The 21,262-nt window shown below is 49.1% G+C and overlaps 1 protein-coding gene across 5 annotated transcripts in view; it reads left to right on the top strand.

Moving 5' to 3' along the window:
- Odad4 (outer dynein arm docking complex subunit 4) overlaps positions 1 to 20,373 on the top strand; it is a 28,528-nt gene extending 8,155 nt beyond the window's left edge. For 4 of the 5 annotated variants that reach the window (XM_027947081.2, XM_027947082.3, XM_027947084.2 and 1 more), the window contains 9 exons: positions 199 to 260; positions 885 to 1,050; positions 4,409 to 4,633; positions 4,829 to 5,036; positions 9,101 to 9,187; positions 11,189 to 11,385; positions 14,101 to 14,201; positions 17,554 to 17,629; positions 19,733 to 20,373. In XM_027947081.2, the coding sequence (XP_027802882.2) occupies positions 199 to 260; positions 885 to 1,050; positions 4,409 to 4,633; positions 4,829 to 5,036; positions 9,101 to 9,187; positions 11,189 to 11,385; positions 14,101 to 14,201; positions 17,554 to 17,629; positions 19,733 to 20,181 (1,571 nt within the window). In that variant the 3' untranslated portion in view covers positions 20,182 to 20,373. Of the gene's footprint in view, positions 1 to 198; positions 261 to 884; positions 1,051 to 4,408; positions 4,634 to 4,828; positions 5,037 to 9,100; positions 9,188 to 11,188; positions 11,386 to 14,100; positions 14,202 to 17,553; positions 17,630 to 19,732 lie in introns of those variants that run through there. The other variant, XM_071603756.1, reaches the window with a different exon arrangement.
- Positions 20,374 to 21,262: the final 889 nt, after the last annotated feature.

Raw genomic sequence — 21,262 nt, 5'->3', positions numbered from 1 at the left:
GCTGGCGACGGCTGGCTAGCTCCTAGGAAACTCTTGTACCAAACATCCTGTACCGTTTGCCTGCTAGGCTGACTCGGGGCCTGCTCTGCCACAGCCTCCACTATCCTTCTGCCAAATGCAGCCATTTCTAAATGAAATATGTGATAGGTCATGCCTGACAGACTTGGCCAACCTGAGCTCCGGCTTCTGTCCTTGCAGGTCCTTCTTCCATTAAGCTGGAGAACAAAGGGGACGTGTTCTTCTTAAGCAAGCAGGCCGAGGTAAAGTTCCTGGTTCTGAGGTCATGTATGCCTATGTCTAGTGGCCCTCTTGCCTGGGAGTGATTAACTCCTGCCCATCATGGGCAGTCATGGGATTCTGCCCCAACTCTAGAGGGGTCCTGTGTGTCTAGCTGTTGCCTGACCAGGCACGTCCCATGGTTCTCGGCCCACAGAGAGGTCCTAGAGGAGGAATGCTGAGAGCCACACCGAGTCGAAATGGCCCCTGGCATTTTGCCAATAGTATTGGTTGAGAGGCGAGCCATTAAGATGATGCTGGATTGATTTAATTGTATATTAGACCTTTACTGTCCACCTCGGCCCGCTACTTGGGAATTCTCGCGGGGATTCCTGGAGAGTTCGCATTGGTTGAGGAAGTGCCAGAGGAGGGATTTCCGGTTGGTGGTTCCTGGAGGAGCCGTGTGGGTGGCGTTCGGGAGAGTTCCCAGGAGCGTGTGTGGAGTGTGCTTGTGGAGTTCAGAAATAAAGTTTGTTCCTGCTTCAGTGGCTCATGATTTGTGCCCAGCCAGACTGCGGCAGAGGAATATGGAATCATAGGCTCTGGGCCATGGCTGGGACTCTGTGCTCCTTGCTGAGGCTCTGTTGGGTATCACTCCATTTTTCCAGAGTATGAAAGCCCAGCAGAAGCCTCATCCCATTAAGCAACTCCCACACCACAACAAGAGAGAATCCAAGCGGAAGGGCTCATTCAAGAGTGAGAAGACTATCCGCCAACTGCTGGGGGAGCTCTACGTGGACAAGGAGTATCTGGAGAAGCTCCTACTGGATGAAGGTTTCAGACCCTTTCTTGGCAATGGGGACTTGAGGCAAAGGAAATCTGGGGTGGATACTTAATGTTTGAACCAGAAGCAGAGACTATCATAAATATTAACTGACATGTACCCGTAGATGGGTTTTAGTAGTATTCTCATTTTACAGATAAGGAAACTGAGGTCACACATGGATGGGCAATGACTCATGTTTGGATTCAGGAGATCCAATTTCAGAGACAGTGTTCGTAAGCACAGTGGTACCCTGGAAAGTAACAATGGAGATTTGGAATCCTTTACTATTGTATTAGCTTTCTGTTGCTGTGACAAAATACCTGAGATAATCATTTTATAAGAAGAAAAGATTTATTCTGGCTCATGGTTTCAGAAAGTTAAGTTCATGGTTGGGTCCATTATTTGGGGGCCTGTGGTAAAGCAGAACATCGTGGTAAGGAATGCATGGTGGAACAAAGCTGCACCCCTGATGGCAGCTGGGAAGCAAACAGAGAGGAAGGGGACACAGCCCCAGTGTTCTAACTTCCTTTCACCAGGCCCTACCTCTTAAAGCTTCCACCAATTCCCAGTAGCACCCTCAGCTGAGGACTAATCCTTCAACACATGAGCCTTTGAGGGACTCTCCAGATCTAGCTCATAACAACCACCATAGTCCCTGAAGGGCCATCCCCTAAGTCTTCAGTCTGTACAATGGGCTGGGCAAAGGGTTCTGGTGGAGAGGTACTCAAATCCAAGCACCTTAGTACTCATATTCTGAAACATTACCTAGTCCAATCCCTCCTTTCAGAGATGAGGAAATGGGGAGGAACTTGTCTAAGGTGACAAGCACATTAGTGGTAAAGTCAACACCAGAACCCAGTCAATGCTCTCTCTCCCACACTGTGCTGCCAGGACACAGGACACAGGACAGAGCCTTGAGATGCATGTGTACAGAAACTTGGGGGTCGGCATTAGCTGATAAGCCTGAGCAGGGTCACCCTTGAAGCAAATGTCTTTTCTCTGGAACTGGCTTCCCAAGGTCATCTGCAGGGTTCCCTGTAAATCTTTGCTGCACAGATGGCCTCGCTGCTGGCGCATCTCCTAGGTAATGGACCTGAAGGCCTCCTGTGCTTCAGAGGACCTGTTGTGGAGGAAAGAGGTGGCCTGAGCACTACCCCAAGTGGCGTTGCAGCTTTGCAACCAGCTGTAGCTTCTGTCCAAACAGTGGGCGGGACTTAGGCAAACCCCTCCACGCATGTGCAGACACACTTGGCACCTGGGGAATCACTTGGCACCGGCAACCTGGGCCAGGTTGTGCATTTAGACACTTTTCCCCCCTTTTTCCACATTTTTTTAAAAAATATTTTTTTAGTGGTAGATGGACAAAATATCTTTATTTATTTTTTAGGTGGTACTGAGGATCGAACCCAGTGCCTCACACGTGCGAGGCAGGTGCCCTACCACTGAGCCACAACCCCAGCCCTCCAAATTTTTTTATTGGCGCATTACAGCTATACATAATAATGGGATTTTTTTGTTACATAGTCATATATGCACACAATGTAACAATAGAACTTGGCCAATATCACTCCCCAGCACTTGTCCCCTCTCTCCACACTTCCCACCCCCTTGTCCCTTTCCTATATTGATCTCCCTTTGATTTTCATGAGATCCGCCCCCCACACACACCTTTCTTATGACCTTTGACCTTGTGTGTTTGGATTGTTTTGCCAAACTCTGAGGAGGGAACATCCTTAGTAAATGGATGGTCTCAAGTTTCATCCATTTTCCTGCAAATGACATAATTTTATTTTCTTTATGGGTGAATAAAACTCCATTGTGTTTATATACCACATTTTCTTTATCCATTCACCTGTTAATGGAGGCTGGTTCCATAATTTGGCTATTGTGGGTTGTGTTTCTATATCCATGGGCTTGTATGTGTCACTACAGTATGTGGACTTTAAATTATTAGGATAAATACCAAGGAGTGGTATAGTAGGTCATCTGCTTTTGTTACATATTCATATATGTGGTTCCATGTCCTATCTTTTGAGGAACTAATTTCCACAGTGGTTGTACTAATTTACAGTCCCATCAACACTGTAAAAGAGTTCCTTTTTCTTTACATTCTCTCCGGCACTACTACTACTACTACTACTTCTTCTTATTATTATTATTATTATTAAATATTTATTATTTTAGTTGTACACAATACCTTTATTTTGTTTATTTATTTTTATGTGGTGCTGAGGATCGAACCCAGGCCCTCGCACATGCTAGGCAAGTGCTCTACTGCTGAGCCACAACCCCAGCCCCTATTATTAATCAGGAATTAAACCCAAGTGTGGCTTAACCACTGAGCCACATCCCCAGCCCTTATTATTTTTTATTTTGAGATAGGGTCTTTTTTTTTTTTTTTACCTTGACCACATTCTGCAGTATCAGTTGCATTGGTTATATTTTGAGATAGGGTCTTGATAAGTTGTTTAGGGTTTCAATAAATTGCTGAGGACTTGCTAAGTGGCTTTGAATTTGCAATCATCCTGCCTCAGCCTCCTGAGCCCCTGGAAGTACAGGCCTGTGCCGAAGTGCCAGGCTTTTTTGTTGGTATTCTTGATGGCTGCCATTCTAACGGGGGTGAGATGACATCTCAGTGTCTTTGTGATTTGCATTTCCCTAATAGCTAATGACGTTGAATCTTCTTTTCATATTTTTGTTGGCCATTCATATTTCTTCTTTTGAGAAGTGTCTGTTTAATTCATTTGCCCATTTATTAATTGGGTTATTTGGGGGTTTTGCTATTAAGTTTTTTGAGTTCTTTCTGTATTCTAGATATTAAGCCTCTGTCAGAAGAATAGCTAACGAGTCAGGCACAGTGGCACACGTCTATAATTCCAGCGAGCGGCTGAGGCAGGAGGATTTTGAGTTCAAAGCCAGCCTCAGAAACTTAACAAGGCCCTAAGCAACCATTCTGTATTCCTAATTGTTTCCTTTGCTGTGCAGAGAGCCCATTTATTAACTCTAGGCATTACTTCCTGAACTTCAGGGGTCCTAGACACTTTCTTCTCTGAGGATACATCTTGAAAGTGGGGATCCCTGAAAATTGGGGCTTCTTAGAGTGTTTCCCACCTGCCCCTTCTGCTATCTCCTTGCATATTGCCACGAAGGTTCTATGCCAAGGGAATGCCCGAAAGGGGGGACCCTGGCCTCATCCTGGCCTGGCTAGATCCACTCTGTCACCATGTGCTCTCCCTTTGCTCACTGTACCTGCAGCTGCAGGCAGAGCTCCTCATGGAGGGCCCCTCAGCAGGGCCCCAAGCCTCGATGAGGCCATCCCCTTAAACACTTGTCCTCTCTGTGTCGCCTTGCACCCCTTCCCCACAGACCTCATCAAAGGCACCATCAAGGGCGGCTTGACTGTGGAAGACCTCATCATGATGGGCATCAACTACCTGGACACCCGCAGCAACTTCTGGAGGCAGCAGAAGCCAATCTATGCCAGGGAGCGGGACCGGAAGCTAATGCAAGAGAAGTGGCTGCGTGACCGCAAACGTCACCCGTCACAGACGGCCCGTTACATCCTCAAGAGCCTGGAGGACATCGACATGTGTGGGTAGTATTCTCAGAGGGGCGGAGCAGGCGCCTCTGCTCTCTTGCCAAGTGAGGCGGGAACAGCTTAATAGCCTGAGCCCCCAACTCCACTGAGCTGTGGATGGACACTGGGGGGGAGTGGACACAGAGGAGTCACCCCATGAGCCTTGAGGAGACTGCCCTTGCCTCCATGTCACCTGCTTGTCTTCCCAGTGCTGACCAGTGGCAGTGCCGAAGGGAGTCTTCAAAAAGCTGAGAAAGTGCTGAAGAAGGTGCTGGAATGGAACAAAGAAGAGGTGCCCAACAAGGACGAACTGCTCGGGAACTTGTACAGCTGCATTGGGAACGCCCAGATTGAGCTGGGGCAGATGGGAGCAGCCCTGCAGAGCCACAGAAAGGACCTGGAGATCGCCAAGGAATAGTGAGTGCCTTCCAGGTGGCCAAGGGGAGACTCCACTACCGAGGAGTGGGGTCTGGGCCACTGTTCCAGCCTTTGCCAGGGTTGCTGGTGGCTTTGCTTCCGTTTTCTGCCCTCCATGCCTAAAGTAGATTCCCACAGAGGTAGGTGCCACCTGCCCAGGACCAAGGGTAAGGGGACAAACCTAGACTGTGTGCCTTTGCTCATCAAGAGGAGTATGATGGTTCAAAATTCCAAAAAGCTAGGGCCAGGCTTGGTGGCTCCAGCCTATACTCTCAGTGGCAAGAGGCCAAGGCAGGAAAAGCACAAGTCTGAGGCCAGTGTGGGCGACTCAGCGAAGCCCTGTCGCAGAATAAAGAATAAATAGGTCTGGGGATGTCACTCAGTGATAGAATGCTCCTAGGTTCCATCCCGGTACCACAAAAAGAAAGAAAGAAATAATCCCCAAAGTTCGCAGTGGTCTGCCTTTTATAGGTAATTTTATTCTTTTTTAAAATATTTATTTATTTATTTAGTTTTTTAGTTTTTGGCGGACATAACCTCTTTGTATGTGGTGCTGAGGATCAAACCCAGGCCGCACTCATGCCAGGCGCACGCGCTACCGCTTGAGCCACATCCCCAGCCCCGTAATTTTATTCTTATATCATCTCAGCAAGCATGCATTAAGATTCAGAGATGCCAAGGACTGCTAACCTCGGGAACACAGCGGTGACCAAACCGAAGAGTCATTTCTGGGGTCATTCCTTGCAGATGTCAAAGAAAAAGTCACATAGCCACTTAATTGCAATTATGATAAGTGTCATAAAGCGAAAGCACAGGGTCCAGCCCTTTGAGAAATACCTTCCAGGAGGACTTGACTGGGCATTGGGAGCTCACACCGCCTGCACAAGGCCTGAGGCAGGAGGAAGCTGGAGGCTGGAAGGCACAGAGTGTTGCCAGGGCAAGAGGCGGGCGAGGGGAGGCTGGAGGATGTGGGCAGGGGTGGGACCAAGCAGGGCCCTGCAAGCCATGGTGCTGAGAGTCAGGGAGCCCTGGCTTTGGCATCTGTGCCATCCAGCTGTGGGCCCTTAAATGGACAATGATGGCCCCTACCCTAGTGTGGAAGGGAGGATGAATGTGAAAGCACACGTCAAAACTTTGGGCCCCTCGTAGGGCTGGGGTGTGACTCAGTGGCAGAGCACTTGCCTCGCATGTGCAGGGGCCTGTGTTCCATCACAACACTGCAAAACAAAGCAAAGCCTGGGAAGAGCGTCTGGCGTTGATAATTACACCATCAACTCTCCCGGATATGAGCTGAGGGCTTGGTAGGAGGGTCCTCCCTTTGTGAGCATCCTAGTTCTAACCCTTAGAGTCCTTGTCCACTCTACTGTCCAGTTCCTCCTTTCCCCACAGTTCTGCCTCCCTCTTGGTCTCCCAGAACCCCGTTTTCACTCAGCTCCCAGCCTTGCTGCTGCTGCTCCCACAGATCTCCAAAGATCTGCCCTTTGTCTGTCAGCTCTCCTTCCCTGGTGGGAAGCAGGCAGTGAATGGTCTCTCTTTGCGGTGGTTGGCCCCCAGGCTCTCTCCAAACGCACTCCTGCAGGGTCCTCCTAGAACAGCCCTCCAGGGGGCTCCAGTGTCTCTGAAGGTTGGGCCTCCAGCCTTCCCCTCTTTCCTTGGCCCCAGATGGGGTCCTCCCTCCTCTCCTTTCTTTTTCCTGCAGTACTAGAGATTGAACCAGGACCTTGAGAGATGTCCTGTATTGGCCATTCCAGAAGTGTGAAGAAGGGACCCCAGGGTTGGAGACAGATGTGTCTTTGATTCCTGGCTCTGCTACATAAAGCTGTGTGGATCTTAAGCAATTTCCTCAGTTTCCTCGTCTTTCAGGAAGGCATGATGATGCCAACTGACAGGGATCCTGAGGATTAAATAAGATGTGTGTAGATGGTTCCTTGGATCCAACCAGCTACCATTCACTAGTGACTCAGATCTTTACTTCTTGCCCGACTTGGCCAAGCCAAGACCTTGCCTGTCCACTGACTCCAAGGCATTTCCCTTTGGATGTCCCAGATGAATATGGCCAAATAAGAGCCCGTTTTCTTTTTCCCAAACTTCTTGTTCTGAGGTTCCCTAACCCAAAAGCCTCTCACTCCCCCAGGGAAGAAGCCCAGGAGGCTTCCCCGTTCCTCCCTCCCTCACCGTTCACACCTGGCCCTCTTAGACTTTGGACCTTGGAAGGGGCTACATAATGGGCACCTAGCAAGTGTGTGCAAGTGACTAAGTAAACAGAGGTGTTCCTTAACAATGCTCTTTCTTCTAACATCCAGGAACCGGCCTCACCCAGAAGCACTGGTCTTACAAGTGCGTTCTCTGTCCCCCATTCTAATCGGCCCCTTCCTGATGAGCCCCTTATTGTCCAGCCCAGCTCTCATTTTTTGTTTCCCTGAAGCTTGTAGGTTTGGTTGCTTGCCTTCTCATAGCTGTGAGTTCTCATTCCATATTAATATCAGGGATAAATTTGTATATGACAGCGTGTCTGTGCACCATCCCATGACACAGTGCTTGCTCGGGGAGGGGAGACCAAGCAGAGGTGCTGAGGGGCCAAGGAGAGGGGCAGGCAGGAGCACTGTGGGTGGGGAACCTCAGAGAAGACAGGTGGGTTATCAGGGTGGGCCCGGGGAAGGAGAAGGGCGCCCTAGGCAGAGAGAATGGGCGGTTTGGGGAACCGCAGATAGCGTGGCTGGGCTGGGAGCCAGGACTCATGGAGAGCCAGTGCCATCCTGAGCGGGCCAGCCTGCAGCTCCTGAGGCCCAGGAGGGAGTAGGTTTTACACAAGCACTACCATGTTGGCTTGTTTGGGAACTGGGTGGTACTGAGGGTAAAGCTTGAAAGTCCCCCCCACCCTTCTGCTCACTTCCCTTGGGTCTCCTTAGAAAGTGTCCTTCTGGTCCCTTTTCTTGTGCTTACCTACATGCTAATACACATGCACAGGATTTTCAAAGCAAAAGCAATGATTTCTGTGTTAAAAAAAAAAAAAAAAAAAAGAATGAGAGCCAGGCACAGTGGTTTACACCTGTAATCCCAGCAGCTCAGAGACTGAGGCAGGAGGATCGTGAGTTCAAAGCCAGCCTCAGCAACTTAGCCCTAAGCAACTCAGCAAAACCCTGTCTCTAAAATACAAAAAGGGGCTGGGGATGTGGCTCAGTGGTAAAGTGTCCCCGTGTTCATTTCCCAGTACCAAAAAAAGAGTCCACTTTTTTTTTTTTCTGATAACTTAAAACAGCACACATCTATTCTCTTTCAGTTCTGTGAATTAAATCAATTTCACGGGGTCAAAATCACAGTGCTGGGCTGGGGATATAGCACAGTTGCTAGAGTGCTTGCCTTGCATGCACAAGGCCTTGGGTTTGATTCCCCAGCACTAAAAAAAAAAAAAAAAATCCCAGTGCTGTGTTCCCTGCAGAGGTGGAGGGGACGATGCATTTTGCATCCTGTTCCCTTGCTGCACCCTCAGAGCACAGCAAATGCTTCCAGCTGCATTATTATTATTTTTTTAGATGTTAATGGACCTTTGTTTTATTCATTTATTTTTCTGCGATGCTGAGAATCGAACCCAGTGCCTCACACTGGGCTCTCTACCACTGAGCCCCAGCCCCAGCCCCAGCCCCAGCCCCGAGCTGCACTGTTTTTTAACACAGGTGGGGCGACATACAAAGTCTATGCTCCAGTAATCTGACTTTTTAACTAAGTATATCACAGACTTTTTTTCATCACTAAAAATTGCCATTGTTAGAGCGTGGATGACATTCAGATTGTTTCCAAAATAATCATCACTTTAATGAATGATCTTGTCACACTATTTTCTTGAAGTAAATTTCTAGAAGGGAAATTGCTGGATCAGAGGGGATCTCTGAAAGTTATTGATTGATGACCCTCCAGGAAGGTGCTGATAAAGGCCATCAGAGTCTCCACCTGGAACCCTGAGTCCCCGAGGCCAGGGCCCTGCTTTTGCCTTTTTTTTTTTCTATTTTGTGGTGCCTGTCACAGCTCTTCTCTCGCAAACAGCTTGTTTTGCTTCTTCCCCACAGTGACCTTCCTGATGCAAAATCAAGAGCCCTTGACAACATTGGCAGGGTTTTTGCCAGAGTTGGGAAATTCCAGCAAGCCATTGACACGTGAGTGATCAGTCCCCACACCAGGGCTGGGACCTCCTGCCCTCACGTGGGGATTCTAGCCTAGGGCCAGAATGTCAGGCAAGGAGACTTCAGAAGAGGGATGGGGGTTGGCTCCTGGCTCTGCTAGGTGACGATTGATTGGCAAGCCAATCTTTTTGTCAGGGGGGATCAAAGCCACAGCTTTGCACGTGCAAAGCAGGTACTCTACCATTTAAAGCTCTGAGCCTCCTCAGTTAAATTCATAGAATTTATGGAATAGAATCAGCATTTTCTCACAGTTTCCTAGTGATCAGAATCACCTGGAGTACTTGTTAGGTCTAAGAGTACTGGGCACCAGGTGCGGTGGTGCATACCTGTAATTCAAGTCGCCCAGGAGGCTGAGGCAGGAGGATCACAAATTTAAGGCCAGCCTTACTGATTTAGTGAGGCCCTAAGCAACCTAGTGAGACTCTGTCTCAAAAATTAAAAAGGCTGGGTATTTAGCGCAGTAATAACACATCCCTGGGTTCAGTTCCCAGTACCCCAAAATTTGAGAGTTGCTTGGCTTCTTTGCTGAAAATTCTCATTCTACAAGTCAGGGTTGAGGCTCAGAATTTTTTTTTTTTTTTTTCTGTACTGGGGATTGAACCCAGGGGTACTTTACCACTGAGCCACATCCTCAGCCTTTTTTATTTTTTATTTTGAGACACAGTCTCCCTAAGTTGCTGAGTCTGGCCTTGAACTTGCAATCCTCCTGCCTCAACCTCCTGAGTCACGGGATTACAGGTGTCTGGCACCATGCATGGCTTCAGAAATTCTTTGTTAACCACACTCCAGGTGATTCTTACCTTTGGGCAGTTCAAAAACAGTGGACAAAGCGACCCTTGAGACTTCCTCTGAGGCTGTTGTGTGACTGTGTGGTCCTGTGGACTCACTGAGGACAGTATCTGAACTCCCCAGGTGGCCTGACTGCCAAACTCTGATGTCCAGCCCTGGGGCTAGTTAGCTTCTGGGGCAGGGGCTAGCGATTAGTCCTAGGAAGCCTTGGGGGAGCCCCAGACCTGGAAGAACCTGCTTCCTGGGCTCACCCACCCTTCCTGGAGAGAAATAGGCCTTCGGACCCCTGTTGCTTGATCCAAAGACTTGTTTACCAGTTACCTTCTTTCCACATGATTCAGTCTCCTGATAGCCTGCCTTTGGTGTCTGTGGCTGAAAGAGGAGGATCAGTGTTTACCCACCCATTAGTATCTTGTTGTAATAAACTGTTTTATAATAAAAGATGCTTATTGTTAAATATTAATTTGGAGAATAGAGAAAAGTAGAAGAAAATATTAGACCCACCACCCAAAGACCAGTACTTGGGTTTTTTTGTTTTTCATGCTGGTCTTTTTTCTGTGCCAATTTTTCTCTCATAGGTACTTAAAATTCTTAAACATTATTTTGATGTTATTTCAAGTGCTGTCTTCATTTATTCATTTATTTATTGGTACTGGGTTTGAACCGAGGGTGCTTTACCACTAAGCTGCATCTCTAGCTATTTTTATTTATTTATTTCTTTGTTTTGAGCATGGTCTTGCCAAGTTGCTGAGACTGGACTTGAATTTGTGATCCTCCTGAGTTGCTGGGATTACATGTGTGGGCCTAGCTCACATGCTACTTTTAAACATTATTTTCCAGGGTTGTGCCAAATTTGATCTCATTGATTTTTTTTAATATTTTTTAGTGTTGATGGACCTTTATTTTATTCATTTATTTATTTGTGGTGCTGAGAATTGAACCCAGTGCCTCACACATGTGAGGCAAGCACCCCACCACTGAGCCACAACCCCAGCCCCTCCCATCCCATTGATATTACCAAAATAGTTTAGTAGTTTTGAAATATGTTAATGCTAATTAACTGCACACCTGGGCTGAAGGTTAAGAATGAGTCTTATTCTGTCACCTAGCAGGAAGCCTTGGTCTCCTGTGGCTGATAGCAGAATTTTAAGGAAAGAAGCTGACACTGGTTTTTCATGTCACCAGGTGGGAAGAGAAGATCCCTCTGGCTAAAACTACCCTGGAGAAGACCTGGTTGTTCCATGAGATTGGCCGCTGTTACTTGGAGCTGGACCAGGCCTGGCAGGCTCAGAATTATGGTGAGAAGTCTCAGCAATGTGCCGAGGAAGAAGGGGACATTGAGTGGCAGCTGAACGCCAGCGTTTTGGTGGCACAGGCACAAGGTAACAGGCTCAGAGATGAACAGCCTTCAGGCCCAGCTGCCATCCTCAGGCTGGCTTGGTTTAAGCAAAGTTTGATTAGGGATACCTCAAGAGCAAGGAGCTGCAGACCAACATAGCATCATGCCATCCTCAAATTATTAGTCAGTTTTATATTACTACAACTAATTACCTAAGACAGGCTACTCTATAAAGAAAAGAGGTATTTTTAGCTTATAGTTTTGAAGATTTGAGGTCCTGACATTGGCACTGACTGGGCTCTGGTGAGGGCTGTTAGGTCAGTGGCAGCGACTTGGTGGCGACTTAGTGGCAACATAGAACATAGCAGCCCGCACTGCTTTGAACATCAATCAGATGCCGGCAGAAACGCCTGTCAATCAGCCAGATCTCCTGACTAACGCCTGTCAATCAGCAGGACCCCCTGGCCAATCCTGGAGTTCAGCCAACTCCCCTGACCAACTCCAAGGGGGCAAGGGACCCTAGAAACACCTTTTCCTGTCCCAAGCCCTTCCCTTCCTGCTGTAAGCCCCATAAAAGTCCAGTCTGGTCGAGCTTCCACGCAGTTTCTCCTCAGACCCTTCTCCTGTCCCCTCTGTGGGTCTGATCGAGTTCCGCCCGGGAGTGATATATCAATAAAGCCTGTTCAGCGGCCCTTTTAAATCTGCCTCCTTTGGTTGCTGCCTGCCCAGCCTGATCTGACAAGGGCTTCTTCTTCTTCTTTTTTATAGTTGTAGGTAGACACAATACCTTTATTTTATTTATTTTTATGTGGTGCTGAGGATGGAATCCAGTGCCTCACACATGCTAGGCAAGTGCTGTCCACTGAGCTACAGCCCCAGTCCCTGGTGAGGGCTTCTTACTTGACTGTATCATTTCATGGCATATTGCAGTGGCAGAAGCACATACTGGACAAGCAATCGTGTTGCTAAACAGGAAGTCACAGGACTGGGGGACGCCATCTTCAAGGGTTTATAACAACTTTCTCAAGAAAACTACCAAATAGTTAGTTGCCTGAGAACCGCCTTAATCCCTCTGGGGTAGGGTTCCCAGTGACCTTACCCTAAGCCTCACCTCTTTAAGCTCCCACATCACCACACTGGGACTGGGCTCCTAACATACTAATTTTTTTTTTTTTGTGGGGGACATTTAAACCATATCCAAACCATGGTAATAGTGTCCATGTATTAAGCCACTGGCTCTTGCTTGCTAGGTATCTTTTACTCAAGCTTTTTTTTTTTTTTAGTTGTAGTTGGACACAATACCATTTATTTATTCATTCATTCATTCATTCATTCTTATGTGGTGCTGAGGATCGAACCCAGCTCCTCGCACATGCTAGGTGAGCGCTCTACCGCTGAGCCACAACCCTAGCCCCTCAAGCTTTTTTTTTTTCAGGGATTGAACCCCGGGGTGCTTAACATCCCCAGACCTTTTTTATATTTTTATGTTGAGACAGGGTTCCACTAAGTTGCTCAGGCTGGCCTCACACTTACAATCCTCCTACCTCAGCCTTCTGAGTAGCTGGGATTACAGGAATGTGCCACTGTCTCTGAATGAATACTGATTCTCCATCTCTAATGTGTATTTGAAAAAAATATATATTTGACCTCACTTACTGTGGCTCTGCATATTTTCAGAATTACATTTGGATCTCCTTTTAAAATTTGACTTATGGACACAGGTCCTCCTTCCTCCATGAATCCCAAAGCAATACTTGGGAAGGGGTGAATCTTGGGTGTGCACAGTTATAAAGAAAGCAGCGATGTTTGTCTATAATCCCCACTACTCAGGAGGCCGAGGCAGGAGGATTGCAAGTTCAAAGCCAGCCTCAGCAACTTAGTAAGACCCTGTCTCAAATTAAAAAAAAATAAAAATAAAAGGCTGGGGACAGAGGATATAACTCAATAGTAAAATGACCCTGTATTCCATTCCCATTAATTGGGGGGTGGGGAGCATCTGGGAAGACCCTGGCTGGTTAGTGCTTTTCCTTCCTCCCTGAACTGAAGTTCTTTTTTGGGGGGCAGGGAATACCTGGGATTGAACTCGGGGTCACTGAGCCACATCCCCAGCTCTTTTTTGTATTTTAGAGACAGGGTCTCACTAAGTTGCTTAGGGCCTCATTAAGTTGCTGAGGCTGGCTTTGAACTTTCGATCCTCCAGCCTCAGCCTCCAGAGCCACTGGGACTACAAGTGTGTGCCATCACGCCCAGCTCCCAGCCCTTTTTATTTCTAATTTTGTGACAAGGTCTCACTAAGTTGCCGAGGCTGGCCTGGACCTTGTGATCTTCCTGCCTTGTCTGTCCTGTTAGCCGGGTTACAGTCATGGGCCACTGCACCCATTGGTTTGGGCAGAGTGTGAAAAACTTGACTATTTTTAAAGTATGGATTTCCTCTTCTAGAAAAATATAAAGATGGAACAGGATGGGGTTGTGTCCACCACCCTGGAGACACATGATGTGTGCATTGTCCCTATCCTGAAACCCCTTCCCTCACTGACCCCTCTGAAGGGTAGATTCTAAGGCTCAGGCCTGTCAGTTCCAGTCCTCACGGGTGAGATGGGACTGGGCATCTCAGTGGTGCTGCCCATGCCCTGGGGCTGACTCCATCTAGCCCCTCAGGCTTCTCAGGCCCTGGGTGTGGCCAGGCAGGCCAGGGCCTCCATCTTGCGACATAAAATATCACAGTCTCCCTGTGCTGTGTCTCCCCCTTGCTTTCCAGTAAAGTTGCGAGACTTGGAGTCGGCTGTGAACAATTTTGAGAAGGCCCTGGAGAGAGCGAAGCTGGTCCATAACAACGAGGCACAGCAGGCCATCATCAGCGTGAGCCTTGGTCCCCCAGCTGGGCCTTGGGAGTGGGCAGTGGGGCTGGGGCTCCCCTCAGCCTTTTCAGTTGGCCGCTCATAGCAGCTTATTATCCACTGCCCATAGGCACTTGCTAGGCAGGCTGATGACTCTGCAGTGTGGCTGCCACTGTGCATTGTCCCTACCCTGAAACCTCTCAGCAACCTTACTGTGCATCATTGTATTTGAAACAAACAAACAAAAAACCAGAAAAAGTTTTACAGAACATTTTTACCTCCCCTGTGTACGATGTGCATTGCTATTTCATATTGTCTTTTATTTTTAAAGATACAGGGGCAATCTGGGCACAGTGACATCTGCCTAGATCCCAGCTACTCAAAAGGCTGAGGCAGGAGGATCCAAGTTCAAGGCCATCCTCAGCAATTTAGCAAGACCCTGTCTCAAAATCAAATGTAAAAAAGGCTGGGGATGTAGCTCAGTGGGAGAGCACTTGTCTAGCATGTAGCACGTGTGAGGCTCTGGGTTTAATCCCTAGTACTGTGAGAGGGGGGGGGGGGTGATGCACACTCTGTGTTCCAACCTTGCATTGACTTCCTGCACTCAAGCAAGCCTTGTGCCTCAGCCTCCTGAGTAGCCCAAACTGTAGGCACGTGCCATCATATCTGGCTTTCCATTTTATTTCATCTAATGCCGCCTGAGACCTACTAAACTGATTTTAGGACTTGCAGTTTGAAAATTGCCACCTCATCCAAGAGACAACAGGAAGTACAGTGTGAATTCCTCTTTTTCCTGTTTCAACCCTTTGTTGGTTCTCAGTGTCTGGGAGAAGGTTCCTGGCTTTTCTCTGGGAGGTGGAAGAGCCTCTGGTGGCCTCTCTCCACCCTGTGGCTCTTGCGCTGTCCAAGCAGGCCAGAGCCCACCCGACCCCTTGCATTTCAGCTTCAGGTCAAACCAGCCCCAGCTTTTCCTGAGCAGGTTCTCCTGTGCCTCGTGGCCTGTGCCCTTATCATTGCCTGGAATGTTCTAAACTCACCTTCACTTGGCTACTTCCACTCAACCTCGGGTTTCAGCTTAGATGTCCCATCAGGAGGCCTTCTCTGACCCCTTGGTCTGGGTGAGGTGACATTTCCCTTCCCCAGCCATCTGTGTCCCTGTGAAAGTCCACATCACTCTATTAGAATTGTCCTGACCTACTCAGGAAGCAGCCATTAGCCACCCTCAGCAGCAGGACCTTGGGAAAGGAGCAGGGACCCTAACACTTCTGTTTGGAGCAGGGCCTCGTGGCTGCCTCGGGATGGCAGGGGTTGGTCAGGCCCCCTGAAGGGACATCCAAGCTGAAACCTGAGGTTGAAGTTAGCCAAGTGAAGGAGAGTTTAGAACATTCCAGGCAAAGATAAGGGCACAGGCCACGAGGCAAGAACACTGAGGGTGTGACAGCCGGTGGGCCTGAAGTGAAGCTGGAGGAAACCGAGGGTTTCCTCAGGCCAGCAGAGGAGACGCTGGGCCTGGACTCACGGTCTGTAGGGGTCACGAAGGCAGCAGGGTGGGGTCAGCCTGCCAGCTGGACTGGAGGGCAGGGATGACAGAGAAGTGACCTGACACACTGGGTCTTGTGAGAGGCTAGTTAGGCCAGTTGTGCTATTGGCAAGAAAACACTCCCAACAGGCCCCACAGGTCCCAGGCTGTCCCCTGTTTCCACACACCCCAGGGCAACACATCATTGTCCTTCTGTTGAGGGACAGCTGTAGTACACATCCTGCCTGTAACTCTGACCTCTGGGGGAAGAGCACCCAGGTCACTAAAGCCCTGCCACATGCTCCTCTGCTTCACAATTCACATGCAGGGTCCCTCCTGCTTAATTCTCTTCTGCGTGAACAGCCTGCAAGCAGACAGCATGGCGATTCAACTCAGAAAACATTTACTGAGCAGTATTCAGTATTGGTTGTCAAGCCCAAAGTGTCTGGCTATGCTCTTGGCTCACAAGAAACTGTGTCAGCAGGAAGATTTAAACAAAAGCACCAGTTGGGTGCAGTGGCGCACACCTGCGATCCCAGTGACTCAGAAGGCTGAAGCAGGAGGATCACAAGTTTGAGGCCAGCCTCAGCAACTTGGCAAGGCCCTAAGCAACTTAGTGAGACCCTGTCTCAGAATTTAAAAAATCAAAAGGAGGGGGTTGGGGTTGTGGCTCAGTGGTACAGTGCTTGCCTAGCAATGTGTGAGGCACTGGTTCAATTCTCAGCACTGCATATAAATAAATAAAAGATCCATGGACAACTAAAAAATATTTTAAAAATATTAAAAAACTAATTTAAAAAATAAATCAAAAGGACTGAGGATGTCGCTCAGTGGTACAGCACCCTGGGTTCAGTCCCCAGTATGGGGTGGGTGAGGTGCAAAGAAACCCAAAAATCACAAACCCTGGTTTGTGACCAGCACCGTGAGGAACCAGGGGAATTCAGAGTGAGAGCCCAGTGTCCCCTGAGGCAGGCTGGAGGCTTTCCCAGCAAGAGGATTTGAGGTCACCTTGAAGGCTAGGCAGTAATTTGAAGGGAGTTACTTGGCTCTTAGCAACTTCCTGTTGGACCAGGAACCTGATCCCTCACCTACCTGGATGGGCATCTCTGGGCAGGAACTTACAGGGCAGACCACTGGGACCCTGAGAGGAGGCAGGCCAAAGATGCCCTCCAGATGCACAGGCAGGGCACAGTGGCATGAGCTTGTGGTCTCAGCTACTCAGGAAACTGAGGCAGGAAGATCATTTGAGCCCGGGAACTCCAGGCCAGCTTGGGCAACAAACATAGGGAGACCTTGAGACCTCCAAGACCTCCATTTTACAAAAAAAAAAAAAAAAAAAAATGGGCTGGGGGTCTGGATCAGGAGTAGAGCACTTTCCTAGCATGCTTCAGTTCCTGGGTGACATCTCCAGCACTTCCAAAACAAATATATAGAGAGAAAGCACACAGGCTGAGCCCTGAGAATTGAACTTGAGCTAAGGAAACTGCACATGTCCTGGAAGCCCCTTTTGAAGCCTCAGCCCTTCGTCCCCTCCTCGGCTGGCTGCCTCGCTGAGTGCTCAGAGGCTTGGGTTATCTTTGGACACTGAGTGAAGCCAAGAGTGGCATTAGGTAAAAGGGTAGAAGATAGCAGACCAACCGAACTCCCAATTAATGCCTAAGCCCAGGAGGAATGAATTGGACTGACTTCCAGCCACGTGTTTCTCATGCACTAACCCCGGTGCAGAAGGAAACCCAAGGTGGCGGGGTTTCGCCTGAGCCCTGCCTTCCGGTCCCCAGGCTTGGGAAGGGAAAGGAAAAGATGCAGATGGCAAACAGGGGTTCAGAGCGTTCACCAGCCCCTCTGCTCTCCACAGGCCTTGGATGATGCCAACAAGGGCATCGTGGAAGAACTGAAGAAAACTAACTACAGGGAGATGCTCAAAGACAAAGGTGCGTCCCCGGAACCCCCAAAGGGCAACTCCAGTGTCCTCCCGGGTCTTCTCTCCCAGCAGTCCTGGCCACACTTTCCAGCAGCTCCCCCAGCCAGGGTGGCACTGTCCACAGGGCCTTCTGATTCTGCAGCCACAGCCTTTCCCTAGCAGAGGACTGGGGAGGGTTGGGCCCACTGTGGGTGGGGCTCTGTGCCCAACCTGTCAGCGCTCAGAGCCCCCTCTGCTGTGTGCTCTTGCTCCTGTGCATGGTGGCACTTCCAGGCAAAGGGGCTCCTGCGAGGCTGGAGTGCAGAGGCCACTATTTTGCTTAACAGCAGGGCCTGACAGCACTGTTTCTCAGAAGGCTTCAGGGAGTAGCCGTCTGTGACCCTCTGTGACCCTCTGTCTCCAGGCTGCCCTTGCCCACAGGGAAGGAGTGAGGGAAGAGAGGCAGAGGATGGGCACGTCCAAAGGAACTGGGCTGAGAGTAGCAGCTGGTCTCCATCCATTCAGGGCCTTCCCTGGGCCAGCCCTTCTTCTAAGGGCTCTGTATGCACTGACTCCCTAGCCTTCCCAAAACACTGCCAAAAAAAGTATATTTAGCTTAATTTGATAGATGAGGACACAGAGGCAGTGGGGTTAAAAATCCACAGTGGCTTTCAATATTGACTTTGGAATCTGTGCTTTTACCATGGCTCCACACTGTTTCTGGTGACAGATGGCCTGTCTGCTTCCGTCTGTGGAGTGCGCCCCTTACCTCAGCCATATTGCAGTGGAGGGTGGGGGCGGTGGTCCAGGAGGACAGAGTCCAGGGCAGATTCCTGGCTAACACCCTCCAGGCTCCAAGGATCCATCCTTTCTGGTCCTCCAGGTCATAGCAGCAAGAGGTTTCTAGACACCAGAACAGCCACGTGACAGTTCTGTTATCTGGCGCCTGCCACGTGGCAGCTGAATCCCCTCAGCAGCCCTCAGAGCTGCTCTAAGAAGCCACAGGAGTGATAGATGTGAAAAGAGAAGGGGCAGATGGGAAATGGCAGATGCTCCAAGCAGCCCTTCCACCCTTCTGCAGGCTGCACACTAGGGAAAGTGTCTTTTGGGGTCCTCATGCTGAAGACACTGTGGCCAAGGGCACTCCTGGCACTTCCTTCTCAGAACAGCAGGTGGCAGCATTGCTTATTTTTTCACCTCCAATGGCAGAGAGCCTCAGTCCTGTGGCTGGGAACCCAGCAGCTTCCAGAAAGAGAATGAAGGATTCAGCAGGGGATTGGTGACTTTTCTCTGTAACTGTTAAAAACAAGGAGTGAGAATCCCTTTGGTCATAAAACAGCAGCTCTCTAGCTGATCCTGCTGCTGGCAGCCTTTTCATATTTTTACAGGAACCCTCTTAACAAACGATAAATATGTTCCTGTCATGGTGGCACCCACCTGTAATCCCAGAGGCTCGGGAAGCTGAGGCAGGAGAAGTGCAGGTTCAAAGGCAGCTTCAGCAATTTACGATGCCCTAAACAATTTAGCGAGATCCTGTCTCAAAATTAAAAAGGGCTGGGGATGTAGCTCAAGAGTAAACTACCCTAAAGTACCCCTGGTTCAATTCCCAGTCCAAAAAAAAAAAAAAAAAAAAAAAAAAATATATATATATACACACACACACACACACACACACACACACACTTCCCAGAGACAAAGAGAATATGGCTGAAGGAGGATAGTGGAGAAAAGAATCTGCTGCCATTTCCCAGCACCTAGGCTACTTTCCACAGGGAAGGGAGGGAAGAGAACACAGGCTCTTGGGTTGGACCATCCTACATTCAGCTCGACTCTTCTGTACTTGCAGTGACCATCGTGTGATTTTCTTTTGCGGGTCTGGAGTCCTTTGACTGCAGATTCCAACACTGTGCAGTTTCCTGTTGGAAGGGTGTTGGCCCCTCACATGCTGCCACGTGGGGTGGCGTGATCAAGGAGTGATGGTCCCCTTTCCTCCTTTTGGGAAGGGCTCCATCAACACCAAGGGAAGGAGCATGTGAAAACAGTCTCGGGGCTTTTCTCTCAGGAGCAAAGGCCTCCACAGACGTAGTGATGACCAGGCCTTCACCTCTCTTCCCTTCTTTGTGCTGTTTTTCAGAAGAGGCCCCTGCCCTGAATGAAGACAGAACAGTGGAGGCGAAGGAGAAGGAAGGGAAGAAAGGGAGGGAGGACACCAAGAAGGTGATGAAGAGCTGGGAAAGGGAGCAAGGGGAGAGCGACGGAGACACAGAGGATGAGGAATTCAAGGACGATTCTCAGAGACAGAAGGCAGAGAAAGCCAGAAGAAGCTTCAGGGAAGATTCCAGGAGAGTGTCGGAGGGCAGGACGCTGCTGGAGGTGGACAGGAGAGAGTCCAGGGAAATTTACAGGCGGCCTTCAGAATTAGACCAAGAGATTTCCGGAGAATTAAGCACAAAGGCCTCAGAAAGACTGGAGAAAAGAGTTTCTGAAGTAAGTTCAGGAGAGAAAGAACCGGGGGAAACAGAAGAAAAAGAAGAAGTGAAAGCGGAGGAAACAAAAATTGCCGAAGAAATGGAAAAGGAGTAGAGTGAAGCCTGCCTTACCAGGCATTAGCAGGAAGCTGGTGCTCGAGGGCCACGACTCCTCTTAACTGGATTTTCAAGCTGAGATGTGTTTTTGATGGGGGGGTGGGGGAATGGGAAACAGGTTCCCACAGGTCACCTCTACCTCTTTCTATCACTAATTTCTCATTAAATATGTATCTTTCACTTTTGCAAACCCTAAATATCATTTTGCCCCCTCACTCCCACCCGTTTTCAGAAGAGCCTCATGGAAGAAATGAGAAAGGTGATCTCAGACAGGTGAAGAAGCAGGTGAGCTCCAGGGAACCCAGAAAGTTATAGTCGTTATTATTCTTTGGTACTAGGGATTGAACCCAGGGACACTTTACCACTGAGCTATGTCCCCAACCCTTTTTTATTTTTAATTTTGAGACAGGGTCTCAATAAGTTGTTTAAGGCCTTGCTGAGGCTGGGCTTGAACTAGCGATCCTCCTGCCACAACCTCTCGGGTTGTGCCACTGTGCTAGACTGGAAACCAGAAAGTTTTAAGGGAGAAGGAAAAGAGAACGGCCTGGGAGTAGTGGTGTGTCTACCCAGCTCCTAGCCCCTGGTTCGCCCAGCAAGGACCTACTGAGTGCAGGACTGGAAGACCACACCACAGGAAGGATCAGTGTTGGCTGGAAAGGCCTCAGCCATCATCAGCAATCATACTGTGGGCTGACTAGGCCCCAAAGCAGAATGAAAGGAATGAAGGGAACGCTGGTGCTGGTGGTTGCTCTGAGGACCCAGAGGAAGAGAGATGGCTTCTGCCACAGAATAGCAGGGGAGCCTGGGAGTAGGTGCTGCAGAGGGACTCCACCTCTGCCACCTCTGGGTGGTCCAATCAAGTAAATCAGGCCACTAAAGCTTGTTTCCTCCTCTGTACAATAAGGAACCTGCCTCCAGGATTGACCTGAGAATTATGAGTGCAAAGAAACTCTAAAAAATCCAAGCATTCAATGGCTTTACTGGGGAGGTGGCGGCCTAGCAGTTGGCCAAAGAGGGTAATTCCTTTACCACGGTGGTCCTGGGTCAGGGATGAGGCTGACTTTTGCTGAAAAGGAGCC

This window comes from Marmota flaviventris, chromosome 17 (assembly GCF_047511675.1).
Source record: "Marmota flaviventris isolate mMarFla1 chromosome 17, mMarFla1.hap1, whole genome shotgun sequence".
NCBI classification, from domain to species: Eukaryota; Metazoa; Chordata; class Mammalia; order Rodentia; family Sciuridae; genus Marmota; species Marmota flaviventris.
The sequence above is the reverse complement of the archived record's forward strand: the minus strand, read 5'-3'. Positions and strand labels throughout refer to the sequence as shown.